This window comes from Hyperolius riggenbachi, chromosome 1 (assembly GCF_040937935.1).
Source record: "Hyperolius riggenbachi isolate aHypRig1 chromosome 1, aHypRig1.pri, whole genome shotgun sequence".
In the NCBI taxonomy this organism is placed as follows: domain Eukaryota; kingdom Metazoa; phylum Chordata; class Amphibia; order Anura; family Hyperoliidae; genus Hyperolius; species Hyperolius riggenbachi.
Window position 1 is genome coordinate 125,398,144 of NC_090646.1, and position 19,272 is coordinate 125,417,415.

The 19,272-nt window shown below is 42.5% G+C and overlaps 1 protein-coding gene across 6 annotated transcripts in view; it reads right to left on the minus strand.

Moving 5' to 3' along the window:
• Window positions 1-19,272, minus strand: part of ATP8A1 (ATPase phospholipid transporting 8A1) — a 354,609-nt gene that overhangs the window by 236,439 nt on the left and 98,898 nt on the right. For 5 of the 6 annotated variants that reach the window (XM_068278517.1, XM_068278515.1, XM_068278516.1 and 2 more), the window contains one exon: window positions 12,832-12,930. In XM_068278517.1, coding sequence (XP_068134618.1) covers window positions 12,832-12,930 — 99 coding nt within the window. Of the gene's footprint in view, window positions 1-12,831; window positions 12,931-19,272 lie in introns of those variants that run through there. The other variant, XM_068278519.1, reaches the window with a different exon arrangement.

The window sequence follows — 19,272 nt, forward strand, 5'->3', positions numbered from 1 at the left end:
TACAAACTCTGACCAATAGTGGAGGCACTTCACTCTTTTCTCTTGGACTCTACTGATGTCCTCAATAAGCTGATGAATTTTGAGTGGAGGGATGGGTATGCATTAGTGAGTATAGATGTGACCTCCCTCTATAGTAGAATAAGACACAATGATGGCTTGATGGCGGTCAAATCATTTCTACCCCTTTTGCAGGAGAGTCCTGAGAATTATTTTGTCTTGTCTGGCCTGGAGGCGGTCAAGTTTAAAGTTGATGAAGTTTTACTGAAGATCAATATGGCGAGTTGCTCCTGGATTTCTTTTTCTCTTATTACATAATATCACAGCACAGCCATGCTCCCCTGTATAATAACACCACACAGGTATCTTAGAAATGCCATTAAAAAAGGTCAGATCGGTGAGAATTAGCAAACCTGTCCCACACATGACCTGCATCGTGTGCTGTAATTGGCATGGTCGAGACCTGAAGTGACTTGAGGAATGAGAGAAACATGCATATAATACCAATACAACTTAGAACTAGCATGTGTTACCTTTTATTTTTTTCCCAACAGCAAGTGTTAATGAAGTGAACTGCAGCAGCAGCTCTCCTAGAAGCAAATTATAGGCCATAAAACATCTGCATTACTGTGCAAACACTTGTCCACAGCAGGAAAGCAATAAAGAGTTTTCTCAGAGTGGGAGCTAAATGAGCCCAATATAAATATCGGAGACTCCAGAAAACTTGCATTTAGCGTTAGTACTACAGCTACATTTATATATCTAATAAGTTTATTTTCACTTCATGTTTGTTTTAAGTCCACCCGCCATATGCAAATGAAGGGCAGTTTTGTGGTGGCCGACTTTTGATACTAAATTTGAACTTCCTCTCTGCGCTAAACGATAAGCCACAGCATAATAACCTTTAAAGAAAAAAACATTGGATTTTTACAGCTGATAGAAATCCTGCAATAAATCTGCAGTGTATCTACTGCCTGCTTTCATGGGAGACGACATAGGGTTCACATCCTGTGTTTACAAATTAGCTGCTCAGCTGAGGAAGCCAGCTGACAGATCAAATTGGAGTTGTGATTAGTCACAGATGAGGAATTAGACAGGCTAAACTCTCTAAATACAAAGTACATCTCTATGTTTTCCTTCTGTCCTGTGCAAATAGGAAATAAGAGCATTCATTTGGAAAGAATACTTAAAGTGAACCAGAGACGAAGCACCCTCATGTATTTCACCATATATATCAGTGGGAAAATTAGAGAAAACACTGCTCTCAGTTTCATCCTTTACTGCTCAGCCTGCTTGTTATCAGCCCTGATAAAATTCCCAACTGAGCATTCAGTCTGGCTTTGCTCAGGAATCATAGCAGTGTCTTCTCTGATGTCTTTTCAAGCCCAAGCCTGCCCCCTTCTGACTCTGCTTTCCTGTTCTGTATATTCAAAGCATCACAGAGAGCAGCGATGAGATGGGAGGAGCTGCTAATGTAAGGGTATATTGAAAAACTTTTTTTTTTTAATCTATATTTGTCATAAGAGGTTTTTAGAAATGGTGATTTTATTTTGGACACAGCTCACTAAAGAATATGCTTTTCTGATGAACTGTGTTTTGCATGGAGTTTTAGTAAAAAAAACAAAAAACGGCACACCAGAGCAGCGGAAATACCAGGTATAATTTATTTTGTAAAATCTATCAGGGGATATATTTATTTTGTGCCAAAGCGTTCATCTCTGGTTTCCTTTAAGTTCACAGTCAACTTGTTCCAATAGTAAGGCTTTGAGCCCAGTCCAACATGAAGAATAAAGAATACACACTGGTATTGGGTGCATTTACTATGCAGCTGTAAAGTTGCAGTAACGTTTCCCTGCACACAGCAATTTTACCAGAACTGCCAAACAGGCGTAGCAAGAAATTTGGGCACTGGCGGTTCTATAATTTGGGTGCTGGTGGCACAAGTATCAGTGGAGGGAGTTTTTAGCGGCAAAGGTGGTGCAGATATCGATGGATATGGGGGGATAGGGTTGTTTAAGGTTAGACATCGATAGAGGAAGGGTTCAAGTGAGAATAGGGTTAGGATTAGCAATATTGAAGATAAAAGATGAACGATATTCTACTATCGTATTACGGTACCCGTTGCCCAAGAGTAGAATATCAATAACTTTACCGATATTCTACCAGCTGCTATCCCTGGCGCCCATAGGACCACGGCACTTTTTTACAAGTAGGCCCCACAGATATGTAGGTAATTACCTAGGTAATTACCTAGGTAACGCATACCCTGCCACAATACCGCACAATTTGCATGTTTTGCAGTGTGCAATGCCCTGGCAATGTACACATTACCTAGCAGCTCAGCTTTCAGAGTGGCCAGGCTTATATCCGATAGGCCATTATTACAGAAACAGTTTTCTTCGTATCGTAAGATAGCAATTTCTGTGCAAGTGTCCTTGATCTCGGCTTGCACAGATTCTGAATGGAATAAGTCAGGGGAGCACCACTGAAGGTTTACTCCTGAGTGAGATAACATCAACATCCTTTCCTGTGCCTCTCATGCATGCTAGCTATGCTCCACTGAATTTGCTTAGATAATTAACTTGTGAATAGGGCCAAGAGAAAACCAGCAGCAGTAAATGGAGAGTGGGAATGCCAACACTTAAAGGGCTGAGGACTCTCCTAGACAAGATTTGCTGAGATGAGGACAATTCTCAGCCACAGGGGCTTCCTTATGACACTCTATACACACTACAGTCTTTGCATTTCCCCATAGTGAGTGTGTAGGCTGTAAAGTTGTTATAAACATCTATTTAAAATTACTTCTCATTCTCGGAATCCTTAGATAAAAACATAAAAGGGAGAAAGCGTTTATTTGATGCCTAAAGCAAAAGAAATTCTATCCTCTATCTCTGGACAGATATTGACCTGAGTTGGCCTATTCATTGTAAAATGTAACTATATTGGCTGTCAAAGTGCGTTAACATTTTACAGACTGCTATTTGCAGTACAACCCAAAAAAAAATGCTTGATAGTTGATACTGAGCACAGCAATTAATAATGCTTTGTCTGCAGGGAGCGAGGAATAGGCTCAGTGCACTGAATTCTGCACAATGACCTACCGGTATTGTTTTACTATGATATTCCATATCCTTACTCAAGAGAAATGGTCATACAATTCAGTTCTCTGCTTTCACCAGCTTACTGTAGTAAGATTAATACTTGATTGGCAGTGACAAGTTTACCGGATTTTATAAACTATTAGCTAACTTTAAGAGGCTTATTTATAAAAGTCCATTCAAATCCATAGAAAAAACAAAAAAACGTATTTTCATTTTTGATATAGAGAAAGCGGATCTTTATTCCTGTTCTTGGTCCTCGTGTGTAAGAATTTCTAGCACTTTCTGCTCAGACAGAACATGGAAAGATTTTGCCAAGAATGACAATTAGGCAAGCAAGTAAATTAGGAGCAAGTCCATTCATATGCCACTGTAAATATCAAGGAGCAAGACCTTTATATACTGCTGTGTCAATCAAATTTTCCGATGCCTACCCCAAAGGAGGACTGGGGCCCACTTAGCTTGAGGGCAAAAAAGAACCAAGCGTACATAGGTGGGTATTGGGGAAGTAGGAATGCCAAAACAGTGAGTGGTACCATAAATGTCAATATAGCTTGACAAAGATCCTGTGCCCCAGGTTTTCAGTGCTCTCCGGTGCATATTTTGCTGTTAAGCATCCTTTTGGGTCTGAACTCCCCAGAATGCTTTTTCCACACAGTATGTCCTCAGTTTTGCAGTACTTTCTAATCACTGGCAGATGCACTGATCAACTCAGACTGTGGTCACCACCTATGACTGCTGGCTCACATTGGGGGCCAACTATGAGTTCTAACAGAAACTTTCAGTGTGTCAGGACAGTTCTTAGCTTCAGGTCCCCTACTGTTGTCAATTTACACATCCTCTATCGGCAAAGTCATCTCCTCCTTGGGCTTCAAATACCACCTATATGCAAATGATACCCAGATCTATCTCCACACCCCCGATCTCTCCCCCTCCACCATGGACAAGGTTCTCCTCCTACCTCTCAACCATCTCCTCCTGGATGTCAGCTAGGTTCCTGAAGCTTAAAGTGGACCCAAATTAAAAATACAAGATTTCAGAAATAAAATCTATTTTCTAAATTATAATAATAAATAGCAGCTTTTTTTCAGCTGCATGATGACAAAATAAAAAATATTTTACATATATTGGAGAAACTCCTCCCTTCCTTTCATATTGCCGGGACAGAATCCGGCAAACTGGTGGAGTAGATGGTGTCCCGCAAAGGAGGAATTGCTAATGGCTGCCACCTGTATAACCCTAGTTATGAAGACAGAAGGGTGAAAAGCATGCACTGAAATGCTCATAGGCTCGAAGGAGTGTTTATTTATCTTTGTATGTGTCAGAGTGGTGCAACTAAATATTTTGAATTAAAAAAATTGTTTAGTTTGGGTCCGCTTTAAGCTGGATAAAACTGAGCTCCTAATTTGTCAGCCCCGTGCTGTACCACCCCTCCCATATATTCACGTCACTATCAACAGCATTACCATCCACCCTACCTCCCAGGCCCGCTGCCTGGGCGTCACGCTAGACCCTGCCTTCTCCTTCAGCCCCCACATCCAAAATGTTACCAGAGCTTGCAATTTCCACCTTCGTAACATCTCCAACATCCACCAGTTTCTGACCCCAGACACTACCAAGCTTCTCATCCATGCCCTCATCTCCCGCCTTGACTAATGCAATGCCCAACTGTCTGGCCTCCCCTTGAAACGCATTGCACCCCTTTAATCAGCCATGAATGCAGCAGCTAGGCTCATCCCTCATTCCCACCGCTCTGCTTCCACTTCTCCCCTCTGCTAAGCCCTATACTGCCTCACTGTCTCCCTATCTGCTTCAGGATCAGCTTTAGGATTCTGTGCCTTACCTACAAATCTGTGCACAAGACCTGCACAACCTACATTTCTGAGTTCATCAACAGATATATACCTGCCAGACCCATGATCTCCACCTGACCTACCCACGCATTTCTCACTCCCATGTACGCCTACAAGATTTCTCAAGAGCTGCCCCCACCCTATGAAACTCCCTTCCACTCCCCCTCAGACTCGCTCTTTCCTCCAACACCTTCAAGCAAGCCCACCTTTTCCACAGCCCTACCTTATGTGTCTCTCCTCCACCCTTCAGATTGTAAGCCTTTGGCAGCCCCCCCCCCCCCACACACACACACCTTAGTGTGTCCTTCTTAATCTTGCTACCCCAGAAATGAAACCCTTCTCATGGACTAATTCGGACTTGAATTGCTGCGCCTCTGTAAATCACATTTTACACCTTGTTTGCATGTATAACCTTGTGCTATGTTGTATAACCGTTTGCTACCTCTCGGTCTGTCACCCCTTGTTTACAATGTATGTTTCCCTATTTATTGTCCAGCGCTGCGTAATATGTTGACGCTTTATAAATACAATAAATAATAATAAGAAATAATTTTGAAGTAACAGACTAATTTGCTCCAATGACTGGGATGAAGTTTATTTATTTATTTATTTTTCCCTTATATAACTACCGCATTATTTAATCTGCGGCCAAACCAAACAGCATGACTGTCACTGAGAGGGTCCATATAACTGTCCTGTTAGTCCCTAGGAAGGTCTATAAGAACATTTAGTTTTAGATCTGCTTGCAGGAAACATAGCATGCTTTCAGAAGAGGTACGGCACATCTCCCCTCAACTAGTAGTTTGCATTGGATTTCATAGCTCATACGATCCAATGATCCCCTGGCAAATCTTCTGCAAAATGTGAACTCCCCACTTCCACCTTTACTGTCTGCAAACACAGAGTCTGCTTCTCCTCAGTGGAGTGTTAATTGGGTTTCTTCTCTCTCTACAGCACAAGCTCACAGCCTGTTCACAGAGCCTGGGGGAGCCTTCTTGTAAGAAATATGCTGTAATTCTCAGATGTACAGCTAGCAGGAAATCATCTGAGGTGCAGTCCCATCTGACACTACTCTCTGCAGGAGATGCATTTTCCATGTTTTGAATACAAAGCTTTCATATTGCTGCTTATGATGGGTTCTGTCTTTTACCATTGAATGAGGTGTAGGTCAGGAATTAGAAACATCCTGGAAGGTTACCTTAGGTATGGGCAATTGCAGACAGAGCACAGAGAGGATTACCTGACTGAACGGACATGAGTAAGATACTACTTTCTAAATGCAATGCTGATAATAGCCATCCATTATTACCAGGACTGTGAAGTCAGAGTCTGAGCAATTTTTGGGTAACTGGAGTTGGTGGTTTCATAAAGTGAGGAGTCGAGGTGGGAGTTGGAGTCAAATTGTTTTTGTACTGATTAGGGATGGTCAATGAGATGCAAATCATATTGAGTTGATGCAGAGTTATGCAAATTTGTATGCACATTTATGCAGCTTGAAAATGAACCAATCAAATCCTGCTGAGGTAAAATTTGATTGGTCCATTTTTAAGCTGCACAAATTTGCATAATCCTGCATCAACACGAAATTAATTGCATCTCACTGAGTACTGATTCCATAGCCCTGACAGGGCTATGGGGTCTAAGTCAAGGAGTAGGAACAATTTTTGGGTACATGGAGTCGGAGGTTTCGTAAACTGAGAAGATGGAGTCAGAAGATTACTGTACCGACTCCACAGTGCTGATTATTACTGCTCGGGTTTCTATAACAATGTACAGAGGGATTTTACAGGCACCTTGCATATAGATAGCATCTGAGCCGTATACTGTTTATTAAATAAGCCTGATAATGTTCTTAATTCCACACATGAATTTTGTCAGTTCTCCACTGAATCATGCACAGGCATCTGTTACCCACCAGTGCCACAGATTATTTATAAGAGGCTATTGGCTTTCAGTCAGTTTTCAGAAATACAGCGATGCTAACACAGAAACATTCCCTCCATACAGTGCCTGTGAGAGACACTGCAGGCTGGCACAGAATCAGGAGCAGAGGCTGCAGCAGAATGATGTCATCGTTTGCAACAGGGATCTGGTTACTAGTGAAAGGCACAGCTTGTGCGAGAGGTGAGAGCCCAGGCATACAAGCTCAGATGTATGCATTCAGCAGCAGCCTGCCCTGCTCCTCCCAACCATTCCATGCAGCAACTACACATTATATAACCTGGGTTTACAGAGGAACTCCAGCGAAAATGTAATAAAATAAAGTGCTTCATTTTTACAATAATTATGCATAAATGATTTAGTCAGTGTTTGCCCATTGTAAAATCTTTCCTCTCCCCGATTTACATTCTGACATTTATCACATGGTGACATTTTTACTGCAGGCAGGTGATGTAGCTGCTGCTTGCTTTTTTGGCAGTTGGAAACAGCTGTAATCAGCTATTTCCCACAATGCAACAAGGTTCAGACAGGAAACTGCCAGGAGTATCACGGTCCTCAAAGTTTCTTGTGGGAAGGGTTTCACCACAATATCAGTCATACAGCGCCCCCTGATGGTAGGTTTGTGAAAAGGAATAGATTTCTCATGTAAAAGGAGGTATCAGCTATTGATTGGGATAAAGTTCAATTCTTGGTCTGAGTTACTCTTTAAAGAGGTCACCAAACTGTCTATTGGAGAGCCAGGGTTTTGCTCCTCCATATGAAACTGCTGGACAGTGTAGCAAAAAAAAAAAAAAAAAAAAAAAAAAACAGCAGAGTTAAAGTACTAACAGCGCAAATTAAAATGTAATATTTCTCCCCCCTCTATAAAGATCTGTCAGATTTTTTTTTTGTAACACTTATTTTTTTATTATTAAAGGTAAAGTCATCACATATTAAGACAGAACATATCACAATTTCCTGAGAATAGTTCACATGTTAGTGGAAGTGGCTAGAGAAAATGATCATCTTCTATGTTCATTGTCCTCAGGTGATGGTAGATAATCATGCAATTTAAGCTTTGAAATGTTCGTATCATAGACAACAGAATGCTGAGATAGATTGTGATGACTTTAGAAGAAAATATAAGATATTTGAGAGTAACAATTATTACATTTGAAGATTTAACCTTGTATATATTACCTATCAAGAAACTATATGAAAAGACAAAAGAGAGAGAGAAGTCACATTGGTTTTGAGGCTATGTAGGAAAGTCCAGTGTGTGGATAATGTTGAATACCTGTAGGGGCCTCTACCGGGGTCTTAAGTGTCTAGGGACCTAAATGTGTAGTAGGGGCTTAGGCTGGGTTTTTTTTTCAGTTAGCAGTGGGGGGGGGGCTAAGCTAAGGGGGATTGTAATCTGGGGAGGTGTATGGCCATTGATCCCAGATTTTATGGAATTTATCACCAGTGTCTCTTAGGGATGCTGTCATTTGTTCCATGGTTCTGGTCCAGTTTACCCTATTTTTAATATCTAACAATGTTGGGGGGGGCTATAGTCTTCTAAGCTTTGGCTATAGATAGTCTGGTAGCTGTCAGTATATGGGTGATAAGTTGCATAGTGTGTTTGTTAGTGTCAGGTATAGGTTTACTTAGGAGCATTTGGAGGGGGTCTAGAGGGATATGGACACCGGAGACGTTGGAAATTAAGGACTGAACCTCCTTCCATAAGGGTAGTATTACGGGGCAGTACCAGAAAATGTGCTCGACGGTGCCTCTCTCGCCACAGCCTCTCCAGCATAGATCAGGAAGATCAGGGTAGATCCTTGAGAGGATATCTGGAGTCAAGTACCATCGAAATAAAATTTTATATATATTTTCCCTGGTTTGTATGCATATAGAAGAGAGTTTGGCGTTTTTCCAGATATCTTCCCATTCTTCCAGTAATATAGATGTAGATAAAGCGGATTCCCATTTAGCCATGTAATCGTGTGTGGGTATATAGGTACCTGATTTAGTTTGTAGGATTGAATACATTTGCGAAATAAGGCCTTTTTGGTGTCCTCTATGGGTACAAAGTCTTTCAAAAGAGGAGAGTTATGTAGATGTAGGTAATTTAAGAAAGTTATGATGTAAAAAATTACTAATCTGATTATATTCCATGAGTGTCTGGGGAGTAAAAGTAATTTTATCCACCAATGCAGATTTATCAATAAGTTTACCCGTTAGTTGGTTGGTCCAATTCCGCAAGCTGAATAGCCCGAGGTGGTACCATCGTGATTTAAAGGTGTCCTGCATACCTGGGGAGAAGGCTGGGTTTCCCAAGATTGGGCATAGTGGTGAAGGTTTTGATCGCAGGGGTACTAGTCGAATAACTGATCTCCAGACACTTAGGGTAAATGATATAGTAGGTAAGAAATTAGACATGGGTAGGTTAGGGTGCGGTTCTGACCATATGAGGGCAGCTAATGAAAGAGGGGCAACACTGGTAGCCTCGATGAGGGGCCATTTTGTGAAAACTGTCAGGTCAGACCACTCAGTCAGCTGCCTAAGGTGGGCTGCTTGATAGTATAGCTTTAGATAAGGAAGGGCTAGACCGCCTTGTTCCCTTGAGGAAAGGAGGACTGATCTGGAGACTCTGGGCCGTTTAAGGTTCCAGACGAACTTTAAAAATTCGGACTGCAACTTAGACAGCTGGGATGAGGGGACTCTGACCGGGAGAGTTTCGAATAAGTATAAGATTCGTGGTAGGATATTCATCTTTAGTGAATAAATTCTACCTATCCAAGAAATTTCTGAGGAGTCCACTTATGAAGGTCCTGGAGAATTTGGTGTATTAGTGGGGGAAAGTTGTGTTTGTAGAGGGAGGAGTAAGTTGTTGAGAGGTGTATCCCTAGATATTTTAACGTCTTGGTTCGCCAGTTATATGGGTAATAATTCTTTAAAGTAGTTAATAGGTCAGGGGGTATTTTGATTGGGAGGGCCTCGGTCTTATCCTGGTTTAGTTTAAAACCTGATATGGATTCGTAAGTCTTAATAGTATTGTGTAGGACTGGAAGGGATAGTAACGGTTGTGTAATGGTAAGGAGGATATCGTCTGCGAACAGAGAGATCTTAAATTCAGAGCTTCTTTTTTTTACACCCTGTATGTCAGTATTCATTCTGATTGCGGATGCCAGTGGCAAGAGGAGGGGAGATAGGGGGCATCCCTGTCTTGTACCATTACATATATTAATAGGTGTAGGTGGGGCAAATGGTAGTTTAATTGTCGTGGTGGAGGAGGAAGAGAGAAATTGGAGTACAGATATGAATGGGCCTTGAAATAAAGACCTGTCAGATTTAAAGGGAACCTGAATTAGAGTGATAAGGAGGCTGGCATATTTATTTTAAACAATGCACATTGCCAGGCTTTCCTGCTGATTCTCTGCCAACCATACTTTTAGCCAAAGATCCTGAACAAGCATGCAAATCAGGTGCTCTGACTGAAGTCTGACTAGATTAGTTGCATACTCGTTTAAGGTGTGTATTTTAGACACTACTGATGCATGAAGGATCAGGACTGCCAGGCAACTAGTATGGTTTATTAGGAAAAGCCTCCATATGTCTCTAACCTTGGGATCCCTTCAAGATAATCTTTATACTAACCTATTCTGCACCTAAGGACAGGGAAAATATTCATCAATATCACACAAGTCAGCAGAATCAATGCCTACACCACTGACACATACAGGTCTGAGAATCCCCCATGAGGAGATGGTCTAGTCCCGAACCTGTCCGATCTGTCACAGTTTTACTACCTTTAGTGAGTGAAAGCAAAATAGGAAAACAAAATGATAGTGCATAGTGTATAGTGCAATGTGTATCTAATATGTATGTATATAAACTGTTCTTGTTACAAATTTACATAGTTACATACCGGTAGTTATTTGGGTTGAAAAAAAGACATACGCCCATCAACTTCAACTAGAAAATACAGTACAACACCAGCCTTCACCCTCACATATCCCATGTCGATCCAGAGGAAGTCAAAAATCCCTAAGGGCCCTTTTCCACTATAACGTTTGCGATTGCTGAATCGCAAAATTGCAAACCGTTAAGGTTTGCTTTTTAACATAGGAATCGCGGTAGGTCATTTCCACTACTGCTATTTGTTTTTTACAAAATCATGATCGCGCGGCGTAACTATTATTGCCGCGATTTTGCTATGCAGTGCATAGCAAAATCGCGATCGCAAACGTCGGGAAATCACAAAATTTTGTACTTTTGCTGAATCGCAATCATTGCTAGTGGAAAAGGGGCCTAAGGGCTTGTTCACACCTATGGCGTTTTGCAGGCTGTGTTTTTTTTGTTTTGTTTTTTTGAGCACCGGCAATTTTTAAAAATGCCCTGAAATCGCTAGTGCAATGTATCCTTATGGGACAGTTCATATCAGCGTGTTTCGTCCCCTTTTTGCTCAGCAAAGCGATGCATGTACCATTTTCGGGGTTGTTTTGCTACAATGGAAGGTATAGGAAAAGGGCAAAACGCTCACAAATCACTTTATCCAGCAATTGCATTTGCGCTATTAAGAATAAATACATTGTATTTATACTTTTCCTGGTCAAAGTTCACTTCCTGACTTGCGTCAGGAAGTGCGAAAAAGCAGAATCGCTCTGCAAAAGCCCTTTAGAAACGCTGTGTAAAAAAGCCCACCTGAGCGCCGGGAAGGGAAAAAAAGATACCCACAAAAATTGAAAAATCGCTGCCACCAGCGATTTCAATTTTAGATGTGAGCAAAGCCTAACAAGGCATGGTCCAATTAGCCCCAAAAGGGAATTACCTTGTAATTATAGCCAAGGATGTTTTTCAATGCAAGGAAAGCATCTATGCCCCCCTTAAACGCAGATATAGAAGTGCCATAACTACTTCCTGTCATTATTTCCAGTTCTTTTTATCTCTGCGCCAGCAGCAACTGTGCCACATACATGACCAACCACAACATATATGATCAGCTCACCGGGAACATACATTCCATCATCTGTGACACATATATGATCAGCTCACTGAGAACATACATTCCATCACATTTTAATGCCTTTAGACGTCCTCCAGTATAAAGTGAGAAGAGAAAGCACGAGGGAGAAATGTAAAGCATTAGCAGCGATTGTGGCATATAGCGGTTCCCATACTGGAGAATAAATGGGGCAGGGACAGAGAGCTGACAAGTTGAAGCCCCTTTGTATAATGTGCACCAGGGGTGACAGTGTGGAGGGGCTCCTCAGACACACAGAAAGAGGATCTGAAGAACGCCACAGGGCCAGACAGGCCTCACAAGCTGCTGGCACTTCAGTGGCATTGTTATTCTGGGCACATCCTGTGATCTGAACACTTCTCTATACAGCGCATATATTCACAGCCAAATGGCTCATTACAGTATATGCAGTCTTGTGTTTGAGGATCTCAGGGGGACTGGCTTTGAGGACCCACTTCTAAAGAGTGTGTGTGTGACAGTGCGTGTGAATGTGCGAGTGTGTAAATGTGCGAGTGTGTGTGTGTAAATGTGCGAGTGTGTGTGCGTGAGTGAATGTGCGAGTGTGTGTGCGTGAGTGAATGTGCGAGTGTGTGTGCGTGAGTGAATGTGCGAGTGTGTGTGCGTGAGTGAATGTGCGAGTGTGTGTGCGTGAGTGAATGTGCGAGTGTGTGTGCGTGAGTGAATGTGCGAGTGTGTGTGCGTGAGTGAATGTGCGAGTGTGTGTGCGTGAGTGAATGTGCGAGTGTGTGTGCGTGAGTGAATGTGCGAGTGTGTGTGCGTGAGTGAATGTGCGAGTGTGTGTGCGTGAATGAATGTGCGAGTGTGTGTGCGTGAATGTGCGTGAATGTGCGAGTGTGTGTGCGTGAATGTGTGTGTGCGTGAATGTGTGTGTTTTCTCAGCACAAACCTAAGCGCAATAAGAACTAAGGAAATGTATTGGACTATAAATACTTACCACATCCTCTATGATTTCCTTCACTGCCGCAACGGCTAAAATGAACAGAAGGGGAACCAAGGTTGTATAGCGACCAGTTGGAGAGACATCTGGAATTTGCTGAAAAGAAACAAACAAACAAAAAGAGGTTTAAAGCTCAGCACTTAAACCATGAAATGCGCATTATGTTAACAGGGGTAAAGATCTTTTAATTTCATCAAGGTTTCCCCCTATGACTCGAATGTAATCAGACTATTAATTACAGGTTGCTGAATTACTACTACTGTTGTATCAGACATGCTATTATAGTGCAAAGCATGATGGGGGTACCCAGAGAGCCTAGGATTGTTCCATATAATTTATCGAAGCAGACAATTTAGGCGCCAGGCCCTAGTGAACAAAATGGGTGTTTTTTCTGCAAACAAAATGATTAAATACTGATATTTTACTACCAGGATTACTTGGTGCCCATAACTTAAGGTTATAGTTAATATGAACATAGTAAATTTAAGTTCCATAACTAGGATTATTCCATATTAGAGATGGTCAATAGGATGCCAAAAATTCAGACCTGTTCACATATTTAAAGAGCAACTACATTTTAAAATTTGAATATATACATATAAAAATGTAGATATCCCCTAGAGTAAAAAGCAGTATAAATTACTTTTTCCCCATGTTCCTGTTACAGTAGGTGGTCAAAATCTGCCAGATCTGACAGGTTTTGAACTAGTCCCCTCTCCGGTATTCATTTTCAAAAGCACTAATTGAATGCTTAACCCAATGGCCAAAATAGTGTGGAAGCAAGTAAGGAAACTGGCCAGAATATTTGCATAGACCCGTTACAAGGAGTGCTAATGTAAAGAATTTAGGTACTAATGAGCTCAGTTGGGCGCCACCATAGAACGTAATGTTATTATGGGTGTGGCGGCGCAGAGGGGTTGCTACAACTCAGAGGGGGAATAGTTTTTGACATTACCAGAGTTTCAGCAGTAGCAGGGTGAGCAGTCTTTTGGCTCCCCCTGTGCCCGACTGAACGACGATAGCGGTAATACGTATGCCGAATGATAAACTTCCATGAAGAGATGCACTAAAGCTTGCAATGTACAAAGTTGCTGGCACTGCCAATAGTGCATTTATTGGTAGTGAATGTCAATAAAAGTGCATGAAACTGAAGTGAGCCTATTGGCTATAAGTTCTTCCCAGAGTGAGTGCTACAGCGGTGGGTGCTGATAAGCCTAACAGCCATTTCACACATATCGCTTATTCCGAGGCTAATAGCCAAAGTCCAAAATCTTTCAAATCTATTAGAGGTCAAACTCTCTATAAAGGTGGCCACACAGCATACAATTTTTTAAATATCTGTTCAATTTAAGAATTGCAATCAATTTTTCTGACTGATTGTAACATTTCAAAAATATGACCAATGTACCACACACCTATGTTCAATTTTTCCCCAATTATGATAAAAATGATTGGAAACTGAGAAAATTGCTTGGGTGTGTATATTAATAAATTGACAATCTAACACACACCATACAATCTTGCATTCCGGAGAGATAAAAAAAAATAAAAAAAAAATTGTATTTTTCAGTCGAATGAAAAAAAAGCTTTCGATTTTTTTCGGGAGATCCGATCGTTTTTCTCGAATTGCCGTAAAATCGGATCATTTTATTGTATCGTGTGTGGCCACCTTTAGAAACACTTATGCTAACAGCAGTTCCTTTAGGACCCATTTTACACTTACCGCATCACATCACCGTACTCTCCCTATTGCAGCTCGTTGCAGTGGCCATTAAAGTCTGAGATATGACACACTGCCTGCGGTGTGATGCATTGGAAGTGCTCTGGGCACCCCAGCAGTGTAACAAGCTGCAGTGCGCCGTCTTGAGACTCCCAGAAGTGCACCAGAAGTCGCATTATTTTGTTCCTATGGTTGCACCGCAGCTATTTTTGGGCTGTTGTACGATTATTTCAAATCGCACCACTACTGCAGAGCACTAGTACAGAAGGACCCTTGAGAGGAACCATTGACATAGTAGAAAGGCTTTTTTCATACAGTAACTGACTGCATAACAAAAAATTACTGGGTGGCAAATGGATCCACACTGAACTTATTACATTATAACATGAATCTGGACACTAAATGACTGAACAGGACAGGACAGGACTGCAGATCAAGGTATGAGAGCCTTGCTCCTATCTAATCACTTTATATTGTATTCACATAAAAAGCACGCACTGAAGAGAGACAAAGAGAAAGTTAGCAGACGGGCACAGAGTCCAGATGTCGGGATTCTGTTCTTTGGTCATTTCCTCATTAACAGTTCAGCAACAGACAATGTTGTTCAATCTGCTACAAGACTTGTGCAGCAGACTGAATGACGATCATGTGACCCACCAGCAGTAGACACACACACACACACACACACACACACACACACACACACACACACACACACACACACACACACACACACACACACACACACACTTCTCCATGTCAGTCTGTGGATAGCCTGTGGACGACAGGCATGTCAGCCTGTGGATAGCTGCAATGTAGTTTAATACACACTGCCCACAAATCACTGCTCATAAAGTAGTGTTTACCTCAGATGACAGTTGTAATTCATATGCAAATGCTGAAACTGTCTTGTTCTGGCAATACAAATGACTGCTCTGCCTTCTTATTCTGGTAATGAAATTCATATTCAAGGATGTGATTTGGCCTACTAGGTAACAGCATGAGCTGTACTTTTTCTTATAGAAACTACCACTATCCAGTGGCTGGATTGTGTACTGGTTAAGAGCTCTGCCTCTGACACAGAAGACCAGGGTTCCAATCTCAGGCCAGTACCTATTTAGCAAGGGGACCTTGGGCATGTCTCCCTTACACTGCTACTGCCAACAGAGCCCACCCTAGTGGCTGCAGCTGTGGCACCTTGAGTTTGCCAGGCGAAAAGTGCAAAATATAAATGTTATTAGTTGGTCTTTAAAAACAAAACAAAACACAAAACATCTCCACGAACTGCATTCCTTTGGACTGTGCAGTGACACAACCAAGGAATTTAGCGTTACAGGTTACACCTGCAGCAAAAGTTAAAAATGAAAACCTGACTGGTTAGTATAGCAATATTGTTATACAGTTTCTTTTATTACCTAAAGGAATGTGCATGCATTCAAGCAGACCTTTAAATATACAATATAACTGTATACAGCATAGTATACAAGCAATCAACTAAAGTTACACATATACACATATACACATTAACAGTCTCCTGACTAAACCCACACACATTTCATATCCTCCACTGTACAAATTAAAAACATACCCATTACATTGCATCTCCCAGCACTGGAGCAGTGGAGACTTTTTTACACAGATGACATTAGTCTGGTACAAAAGAAAGGAGGATAACTGTATTGCCAATTAAGAGTAGGGAAACTTGTTACTGTATGTTATGCCAAACTGTAATTTAACTTTATTAAAAGGTACGCCACTTAAAAGGAAGCTTACCGTAAGCGACAGGTGACATGATAAGATAGTCATGTGTATGTACAGTGTTAACCACACAAAAATATGCTGTTTTGATTTTCTTTTTTCTCTGCCTGAAAGTTAGTTAATATTCAGCTATGGAACTGACAGTTTTTCTCCAGTCATACTAATGGTGGCCATACATGGTACAATAAAAACATTCGATTATCCCGTTTATTCGATCTAAATGATCGAATGAAAGTTGAAAATATTTATCGATCAAGAAATTCGAATGATTATCCCATTTTTTCGAGAAAAAGCAGATCGGACATGCTGGAAAAATCTTTATATTCAATGTAACGGAATAATCAAACTAAATTATCTGATCGAAAAAAAAGGAAAAATTGTACCATGTATGGTCACCCTAAAGGTGCGTACACACACTAGTATAGAGAACGACGGGTCCGTCAGACCCTCCCGCTGAGCGGATCGTTCAGAAACAGCCTTACCAGTCTGCAGATAGACTGTACACATGCACTACTGTCAGGAGAACGCCCGCCCAGCGGGAGGGTCTAACGGACCGGTCGTTCTCTATAGTAGTTCGTGTGTACGCACCTTATAGCTTCTTTCACTGATAGCTTGTCTGGCAGAGAACTGAGCTTCTGGGAGTAGGGGATAGATAAATAGTTCACATTTTAGCACTCAGAGATAAGGGACAGACTGTTTCATTCAGGGGATACAAAACAATAAATCTACTTTAAGTTTTTAAACAGAACATAAAACTGTGGGATATCCAAGTCATTTTTAGAAGTAGGAGGATAGATACAATTATTTATCTCAGTTCATTTTTTAAAGTGTACCAGAGACGGCAGTGAAAAAAAAAATTGATACTTACCCGGGGATTCCTCCAGCCCCATAAGCACGTCTGAGTCCCTCACCGTCCTCCCGCGGTCAGCCACAATCAGCACCGAGCAACTGGCTCAGTCGCGTCAGTCGGGGTCTACTGCACATACTCGGAGGTCCACTAACTGGGGTTGATTGCTGCTGAATGGAGGCATGTGGGAGGATGGCGAGGGACTCGCACATGCTTATGGGGCTGGAGGAAGCCCCAGGTAAGTATCAAATCTTTTTTTCCTGCTGTCTCTGGTTTCCTTCAAGTATCAATTTAAAGGATACCCCACACCAGAACTGTGGCCATACAGTGATGTGGGCATAGGAGTAGATACTTATGATGTTTCTGTCCCTTACCGACCGTTCAGTGTGACAGTAATCTCCGCTGTTAGTGGTCATGCCCAGATCTAGTTGGCGTTTTTTCCCCAGAAGTAAAGACTGCACATGTGCTGCCATACTACATTCGGAGCAAAGCTGCAAACTAGATCAATTCGCGGCCACTAACTGAGCATTTTGTCAGGTAACGGACACAGTGGTAAGTGGCTGTTTCCATGCCCAGATCACTGTATGGCCTCAGTTCCTCCAGCTCTAGTCTACTTGGGTTGCATTTAAGGTTGCCACCTATCAATAGTCATGTATTGAACATATTTCTAGATTAAATTGTGTCTTATTGATGTATGTCTACATTTCTGAATTAAGGCACATGCCTTTAGTCTATGAATACACTTCATACTTCAGTGATGTCATTCTTAAAGGTCAGTGTTCTCCCCAGGGCTAATTAAGTGGGCGGGCCGCCCGGCTGATTTGAAACCCCGTCCGCCTGTTTTAAAACCCCTCCGGCGCCAAGTATTTACCCTCTGCTGAGCACCGATCCTCGAGAAAATGGCGGCCGCGCAGCCTCGAGCCAGGGACACTTTTGACGAAGTTTCCTCACAGTGGAGTAAGCTTCTCTCCCAGCGATGAACTGGGCGGGATGAGTCGGCGTCCTCCACCAATCAACGCGCATCCGCCCTGCCCACCGGCCAATAGGAGACTGCCTTGCTGGGGACCCGCCCCTATGTGGTTGGCACGCACGCCGCTGGCAGAGACGGATGGTGGGACGCACGCCGCTGGCTGGCAGAGACGGATGGTGGGATATCAGCCGGGAGAATCAGCAGGGATGAGTGCCGCAGCCTGCGCCCTGTCTGACAGCAAGGAGCGAGTGCTGCAGCTGGGGGACACGCTCAGGAAGCAGCCGAGGATAGGATTCTCACACCACACGATGTAAGGAGCAACCTGCTGCCATGCCACCCACCCACCCTACGGACCTAATTACCCACCCACCCTACGGACCTACCATCCACCAGCCTTACCTACTTTGCCACCCACCCCACTAGCCACCAGTCTGACCTACTTTGCCACCCACCCCACTAGCCTGACCTACTTACCCACCCACCCCACTAGCCACCAGCCTGACCTACTTTGCCTCCCATCCACCTCACTAGCCACCAGACAGACGTACTTACCCACCCACCTACCCCACTAGCCAGACGTACTTACCCACCCACATACCCCACTAGCCAGACGTACTTACCCACCCACATACCCCACTAGCCACCGGCCTGACCTACCTGCCTACCCATACCACTAGCCAGCCGCCTGACCTATCTAACACACTAATCCACCTCACTAGCTACAAGCCTGACCTACCTGCCCACCCAACCAGCCTGACCTTTTTGAATTTCTGAGTAATGGTTTCCGCATTGGCCATCTGGTGTAATGGAAATGCTGCCTTATATGTTGTTTTTGTGGGGGGGAAACAATGTTTAATTTTTAAAACCTTTATGGACAATTTGCCTAACTGTATTTTGGGGAAAAAGCGCCCTTTTGAGTTACTGTTACAATACAGTTGGCTACGCAAATGTCATTGCCACACCCATTTTCCAGCAATTCGTGGCCACGCCCATTTTACACCACCCGGCTACTTTTTCATGCCACCCGGCTGGAAAAAAATTTTGGGGAGAACACTGAAGGTATATTACAGAGATACCTAACCAGGTATTTAAAATTTAACAATAAATAAGGATGGATGAGCACATAGTCTTCCTACTTGTTTT